The 8445-nt window shown below is 30.8% G+C and overlaps 1 protein-coding gene across 1 annotated transcript; it reads left to right on the forward strand.

Moving 5' to 3' along the window:
* Positions 1-5652: 5652 nt before the first annotated feature.
* LOC145795145 (receptor-like protein EIX2) lies at positions 5653-7864 on the forward strand. Its single transcript, XM_082878126.1, has 2 exons — positions 5653-7389; positions 7462-7864. The coding sequence occupies exons 1-2, from the start codon at positions 5661-5663 to the stop codon at positions 7782-7784; spliced, it is 2052 nt and encodes a 683-aa protein (XP_082734252.1). The 5' UTR covers positions 5653-5660; the 3' UTR covers positions 7785-7864.
* The last annotated feature ends 581 nt before the right edge of the window (positions 7865-8445 follow it).

The raw sequence follows: 8445 nt of genomic DNA on the forward strand, positions 1-8445 counted from the left end.
GTTTGGTATTAAACGTCACAAAAACAATTAGCGGCGTTTTTGACACCTATGGCGGCGTTTTTTAAACGCCACTAAAAGCTCAATTTCCAGCAGTGGTATTTTTTGTTTTCAGTGAATTTTTTGTAATATTTTACGCATTTTTGTTATTTTATAGGTACATCTAATCTAAATACACTTAAAAAGTATAATATTTATGAATTTTTTTAAAAAAATTTTACCAAATACAAAAAAATAAAAAATAAAAACAAAAATTCAATATATTTTCATATTTTGTTGTATTCAATGAATTTTTTTTTTAATTTTTGTTTAACTTTTTTCTTTTTAAGTATACTATGATTAAGTGGATCCAAAAATTTAAAAATTTTGATTAAAAGATTTTAAAAAATATTAAAAATACCGGAATACGAATTAAAAATCAAAGAACTATTTTTGAAAACTTAAAACTAAACTGAGTATTGTTATTTCATTATCAAACTTTGATATGAAAAATTATAATTATAAAAATTTTATAGACAGAATTATGCTCAACAGAAAGCAAATTTTGTAATTTATGCAAATTTGTTTAGTTTTAATTTTATCCATTGAATTATGATACATGTATTTTATTATAGAACAAAATATTAAAAGAAGACTTAAGTAATGACTGAAACTTACTTCAGTCTCATCCATTTATAATTTTTTCAAATTATTTTAATTTTAAAATTAAATTTTGAATCATAGTCTAAAATCGTGTATAACATGGGCTTTAGGCTAATATATATACACTTCTATTATTACTGTCCCATTTGAAATATGCTATTTTAGTTGACTTTTAATTTTTTAACTATTTTAGTTTGGCTAAAAAAAGTTATATATGGGATGACAGTTGCGTTTTTTTTTTTTTTTTAATAATTAATTTGATGATTGTGAAAGAAAAAAATAAAATTATTATTATTTGAATATGACATTTTGTCTTCTTCACTATTTTAACGTATTTTATTTTTATTAACTATTTTAACCTAAATCCAACTTCCCAAACACCTATTGCATCCATATGGGTATGAAAGGTTTGGGCTTGTTTCATATTGGTCATCTCAACTTGAAAGAGTATTTTGGCTTGATAAGCTCATTTTTTAAACTGATTTCGATGATCTAAACAGTTCACTTTTTAAGACTCATTGAATAGAATATTTATGCAAAAAATTACGATGATCAGATATCGGTAACTATATGTTTGAATCAAATTTGTATTACAAAAAATAGATGATTATTCTTAAAATTATATTTGTCATCCATTTTTTTAAGAACAAATATGATTCAAATATAGAGTTACATATGTCAAATCATTTTGATTTTTTACATAAATATTTTACTCAACAAATTCTTAAAATGAACGATTTATATCACTGAAATCAATTTCAACACGGATCTACTAAGGGTTTATTTGGAATGTGGGTTGGCCTCTTGACTTTTTGACTTTTTAACTATTTTAACCTAAGGCTATAAAGTCTTGTTTGATATTATGTCTTATTATGGTTTGGATGTGATATTTTATCTTATTATACTAAAAAGTCTATTTTGTTTTTTTTGTGATTATTTTAACCAAAAAATCCTCATTTTAGCTTATGCCAAATGAAGGCTAAGTTTAAATGGTCTCCCAAATTGTGATCGTAACTTAATGAGTAATCATATATGTACCAATTAGTGAACTAACTCGTATACTAATTGATGATGTGACATCATTTAAGATATTTTTGGTATTTATAATTTATATAATGAGTGTGATCAATTATATCATAACTAGTATTAATACACTCATTGATAGATTAATTAGTACATGTAGAGCCAATACAAATATAAAAATAATCTCAAATACAAAAGTAATAATTTAATAAATTTATTTTAATATTAAAATACACAAACTCCAAACAAGCAAAGCTGACAACTAACACAGGAAGAAAAATATGCTCTGATGAATTTTCCATTTATGCCACAAATTTCTTTTTGCATCAAAGAATCTATTTTTTGACAAGCTCAAAATTCAAGAAAAAAAAATTATACTAATCGAAACTCTTTTTTTTTCGATAGTGAAAGTTTTTCAAATTTTTTATATTAGTTTCAAAAAATTAGCCTCTTCAATTTTGGTAGAACTTAAAAGTTTTTTAAAAAATGAAAATTTAAAAATAATTAATAAAACAGATTTTTAAATGTTTGGAATATTTTAAATTGGTCATTTTAATTTGGGAGAGCATTTATACTTGGTGAACCTATTTTGGTGTCGACTTCTGTGATTCGAATCATTTACTTTTTAAAACTTAATTAGTAAAATATTCATACAAAAAATTAAAATGATCAGATATCGGTAACGATATATTTGAATTACATTTGTATTACAAAAAATTGATTTACTCTTGAAATTATAATGTCGTCTATTTTTTAAAAAATAAATGTGATTTAAAGATATATAGTTTTTGCTATTCGATCATCTTAATTTTTTGTATGAATATTATACTTAACAAGTCTTAAAAAGTGAACGGTTTAAATCATCGAGGTCGGCTAGAAAATGGATCTACCAAATCTAAATGTTTTTTTTTTTAAAATTGAGATGACCAACTGAAAAGAATCCAAACCTTAAAAAAAAAATCAAAAATCAAAGTTAAAATATTCCTAAATTTTTTTTAAAAAATCACTAAAAAGATAAGTCATTCAGGTGGTGTTTGGCAAGTGGGTTGGGGCTAAAATAGCCACAAAAGACAAAACAGGCTATTTTAGCCACAACAAACAAAACATCACATCCAACCCATAATCATTACACTCTTCTCTCACAAAAAAAAAGCCAAAAAGCCAAAAAGCCCTTCCCAAACCAAGCTTTTTAGCCCAGGCTAAAATAGCCAAAAAAGCCAAAAAGCCAAAAAGCCAACCCACTTCCCAAACGGAGGCTCAAATTAATATTTTTCAACTCATAAAAAACTGAAAAAAAAAAAAAAAAAAACTAAAAAAAAAAGTCAAACCGCAAACAGTTCCTTAAAAACAAACTGAGACAGATGAGGCTAGTGGGTCCAGATTAATTAATCCATTTGTGTTAGACACCTTTTACATCACTACCGCACCGTTTTGAAGGTTGATTATTTTAATTAATTTTTTGAATTTTGAATTATTTTAGTTTAATTAAAAAAATTATATTCAAAGAGATGATTAATTTTTTTTTTTATAACTGATTTAATGATTATAGAAAAAAATGAAATGATTATGAATTAAATTTAATATTTTGTATTAATAATTATTTTAACTTATTTTATTTTTATTAATAATTTTAATCTATATAGCTCTTCCCAAACAGGCCTTATATTCCATTTCATTAAGGCTAGGATGAGATGAGACTATAGTGGGTCCTTGGCCAACTGCTCCATTTGTGTTAGATAAGGCTATTAACTCAGACGACATTGGCCTATTTTAGAAAGTAGGTTAAAAGATATTTTTTAATTTTTAATTCACTTTCCACTCTCATAAAAAAATCAAAAAATAATTTTTAATTATCTTTCTAGAACACTCCATAACACAAAATTTATGAGACTAGTAGGTCCTTGGCCAACTACTCCCCATTTGTCTTAGATGAAAAGTACTATAGGTCCTAAATGATTTAAAAAAAGATTTATTAAATTTTTTACATTGATATAGAATCTATACAAATCTACATGTGTGTGGGGTCCCACACCTATGTAAGATATTTAGGTCAAGTTTGGGAAGACTAAATAAGTACATTTTTTGACTTTTTTTGTATTATGTGTAGAAAAAGTAGAGAGGAGGTGTTGATTGATGTGACCTAAAAAAGATAAAAAGATAAAATAAGTGTACTTTTTTAGATTAGCCAAACTTAACCTTAATAAAAAAATTAATAAATCATTTGGAATTTCTAACCTAACTCGTGTTAGATAAGACTGTTAACTCATACGACACATAGACAAAATTTGTCTAAAAAAAATTGTGAGTTTTTTTTTTTTTTTTAGAACGTTAAAAAAAAATGTGTGATTGAGATTAACTAACACATTGTGAGATTTACGGCTGAAATAAATCTAGACCACAAGTTAATGTCTCTTGAAATTAAAAAATAATATAAAATAATATAAAAATCTGAACTGTAGTATTGTTCATTAAGGCCTCTTCTGCTCACCAAGGATCCTCTAGAGTGAAATTTTCCTAAAGTTTCCTAGAGTGCTACATTGTGTGGTTGAGATTTACTGGCAAGTCACATCAGAAAAATTGATGTGACTTGTCAGTAAATCTCAACCACACAATGTAACACTCTAAGAAACTTTAAGAAAAAATCACTATAGAGATCCTACTCTCTTCTGCTCAGGTTCCAAAAAAGCACACTCTCCATCGAACATTAACATCCTCTATTTAAGAAGTAAGAATGTACTATTCAAGTCAACGAAATTTGGATTCTTGCGCAAGACCAGGCACGGCATGGACCAAGCATTACTCTATAAATACCAAAACCCACTCGTAACATGAGATACAAACAAACCCACTTGTAACAAACAAACCAAAAAAATTGCATGATCATGGGTTCATTCATGAGAAGTGCAACAATTGCCTTTTGTGTTGCCTATCTTACCATTGCAACCTTTCATAATTGCTTTTGCAATGGAAAATCCAATACCATTTGCAACGAAACCGAGAAGCAAGCCCTTCTAGAATTCAAGCTAGATCTTAAAGACCCTTCAAACCAATTGTCATCTTGGGTTGGTGAGGATTGTTGTCAATGGGCAGGAGTTGTTTGCAACAACTTAACTGGCCATGTCCATAAGATCCGCCTTCGTAATCTTCATCCTTTTAGGGTTGATCAAACTGAAGTTGAATATGAAGCTTATTTGAGTTACAAGTTAGGTGGCACGATAAATCCTTCTCTACTTGATTTGAAGTATCACCGTCACCTGGACTTAAGTTGCAATGATTTCGAAGGGATTCCCATTCCAAGCTTCATTGGCTCTATTGGAAGATTGAGATACCTCAACTTATCTCAAGCTGGATTTAGCGGAACCATTCCCCATCAACTAGGAAATCTCACCATGATGCGTTATCTTGGTCTCGGAGGTACTACTACTAATTATGGTTATCTTGATCTTGGAAGTATTGTTAATTTCAATGTATTACAGTTACATGGTGATAATTTGCAATGGCTTTCGGGTCTTCATTCATTACAACACCTTGATATGCTTCGGGTGGACCTTAGCAAAGCATTGGATTGGCTACAGGTGATAAATGCCCTCCCTTCTTTGACAGAATTACACATGTCTAGTTGTGAACTCAAATATGTTTCTCCTTCATTTAACATTAACTTCACGTCACTTGCCATCCTTGACCTTTCCTGTAACGAATTCGAGTCATCTGTTTTTGGGTGGATTTTCAGTCTAAGTCACCTAGTTTCCCTAGATATCAGTGGATGTAACTTTTATGGTCCACTTCCTAATGGTCTTCAAAACATGACTTCTCTAAAAGTGTTTGATGCTTCTGAAAATAATCTAATTTCCCCGATGCCTGAGCCGTTGTTTAGCCTCATTGGTCTCATTTCTCTTCGCTTAGGCAACAATAATTTCAAAGAACCAATTCCAATTGGGCTTTTGAACATGACTTCTCTTAGAGTTTTGGATTTGTCATAGAATTTTTTCAATTCTACCATGACAAATTGGTTGTATGATTTGAGCCAGCTAGAGTCCCTCAATCTCGCAGACAATCACTTGGAAGGTGAAATCTCAAGTGACATTGGAAACTTGACTTCCCTCGTTACCCTTGATTTATCATTCAATCAATTTGAGAAAAGAATACCAAGTTCATTGGGAAAGCTTTGCAAGTTAAAGAAAATTGCTTTATCAAGTAACAAATTTGGCGGGGAGACAGCACAAGTTTTCAAAATTTTCTCCCAGTGCATGTTAGATGGATTGGAGTGGGTGGCATTAGATTCTAACGATCTTCTTGGTCACTTGTCGGATGAGCTTGGCCAGTTCAAAAATCTTGCCCACCTATCTCTTTCCAATAACATCATCTCTGGTCTAATTCCAGCATCGATAGGAAAATTATCATCCTTGATAAGTTTAGATCTTTCTCAAAATCAGTTGAATGGAACACTTCCTGAAACTCTTGGACAACTTGTCAAGTTAGAATGGTTGGATATTTCGAATAATTTGTTGAAGGGTGTTGTCTCTGACATTCACTTTGCTAATCTCACAAGATTATGTTTCTTTTATGCATTTGGAAACAATTTAATTTTGAAAGCAAGTGATAGTTGGGTTCCTCCTTTTCAAATTGAACGTTTGTCACTGACCTCATGGCAATTAGGGCCAAAATTTCCATTATGGCTTGAATCTCAAGAAAGGTTAGCTGATTTGGATCTAGCCAACACAAATATTTCAGATTCCATTCCCACCTGGTTTTGGAACATGTCTTCCCGATTAAAATATTTAAATCTCTCTTGTAACCAAATCCATGGAGAGATTCCAAGAATAATAGAGATTCTTTTCTTTGGAACGATTGACATGAGTTCCAACTATTTGGAGGGTCAATTACCACTCATCTCCTCTAATTTGATGGCACTAGATCTTTCAAATAATTATTTTTCAGGATCTATTCACCACGTCTTCTGTGGTACAGAGGAGAAACCAGTCAATTTACTGTTTGCTCTTGTTCTTGGAGACAATTATCTATCAGGAGGAATTCCTGATTGTTGGGGGCATTGGCCATTTTTGCAAACCATAAGATTGGAAAACAACAATCTGATGGGTAACATTCCACCCTCCATTGGAAATTTAAATTTCCTTGCGGAAATGCACCTGCGGCATAACAACCTCTCAGGAGAACTACCACAATCTCTACAACACTGTACAAACTTGTTGACCCTTGATCTTGGTGAAAATGAATTTACTGGAAGCATACCAATTTGGATTGGGAATACATTTTCGAATTTGATAGTTCTCAACCTTCGTGCAAATAAGTTTCAAGGTGACATTCCATATGAATTATGTCGTCTAGGTGCTCTTCAAATCTTGGACCTTGCACATAATAATCTCTCAGGACTTGTGCCAAGATGTTTCAACAATTTTAGTGCCATGGCAAGAAAACAAAACTCAAGTAACCACTTATCCTATTACACATATAGGGGAGAATATTTCGAAAGTGTAACTTTGGTGACCAAAGGAAGAGAGGTTCTATATACCACCAATCTTAAATTGGTGACAAGCATGGATCTTTCAGAAAACAATTTATTTGGAGAAATTCCAGAGGGACTAACTAGACTTGTGGGATTGTGGTCACTGAATTTGTCTAGAAATCATTTAACAGGAAGGATTCCCGAGAATATTGGTGATATGGGACAACTTGAATCTCTTGATTGCTCTCTCAACCAACTTAGCGGTGAGATTCCATTTAGCATGTCAAGTTTGTCATTCTTGAGTTACTTGAATTTGTCTTATAACAATTTGACAGGAAAAATTCCATCAAGTACTCAGCTTCAAAGCTTAGATGAATCCAGCTTTATTGGGAACAAACTTTGTGGACCTCCACTTACAAACTGCAGCACAAACACGGCAATAGCTAAAGTTGGACATGGAGGTGAAGAAGATGAGGGACTTTCAGAAGTGTGGTTCTTTTTGAGCTTGGCACTAGGATTTGTAGTTGGTTTTTGGGCTGTGGTGGGCCTTTTACTCTTCAAGATGTCTTGGAGAGATGCTTATTTCATGTTCCTAGATCGTATTGGGCACAAACTTAGCAATTTTATTTTTAAATGTTGCTATTTGCTTTGTAAATGATAGAGTGCTCACTTATTCGATTGTAAGATAAAAATAAATAAAAAAATAAAAAGTGAAGTAGCATGTGTTTTATAGTTTTATTTTATGTCATTATGTTCATGTGCAGTTAGTCTCTCTGACTCTATTAATTTTTTTAGCAAGTCAACCGAAGTCATCATATTACAGTTTTTGCTCTAGGAAATGGCCATTCGATCTCTTTCTCTCTTCTCCTAATACATTTCTTGTCAAAAGCTAAATTTGTTAGCTTGTTGTCAAGGTTGCCTTGTCTTTTTTCCCTTCAGCCAAGAAACTTTTTCTTCTCAAGTCCTCCTAGACTTTGAAAAAAAAAAAAACCTTAACCCTGAAAAATATATCCAAAATTTACCAAAAAACATTAACATGCAATTCAAATTCATTATACACACATACCCCATAATAGACAATTTTAATCTCTACCACACAATCCATTCTTTGCCAAAACCTGAGTGCCTAGACTTTCTGGAAAAAAAAAAAAGAGTTGACAAATTTTGAAAAAATGCCCGTTAAAAGACAAAAATAAAACTAAAAAAGAAACCTAAAATAAAATAAAAATACTAAGAGTGTGTTTGGTAACGTTTACGTTTTCAGTTTATATTTACAAAAAATTTATAAACTGATTTTTGTCTATTTTTAGAAAAACATA

This window comes from Camellia sinensis, chromosome 1 (assembly GCF_055761805.1).
Source record: "Camellia sinensis isolate YWXY chromosome 1, ASM5576180v1, whole genome shotgun sequence".
Classification (NCBI taxonomy): Eukaryota; Viridiplantae; Streptophyta; class Magnoliopsida; order Ericales; family Theaceae; genus Camellia; species Camellia sinensis.

What these genes read in the sequence shown, in the direction of transcription:
- LOC145795145 (XM_082878126.1), top strand. Translation starts at nt 5,661, where the DNA reads ATGACAAATTGGTTGTATGATTTGAGCCAGCTAGAGTCCCTCAATCTC. An exon ending in CTCTCTCAACCAACTTAGCG is followed by an intron (nt 7,390 to 7,461) that starts GTGAGATTCCAT and finishes ACAATTTGACAG; the next exon opens with GAAAAATTCCATCAAGTACT.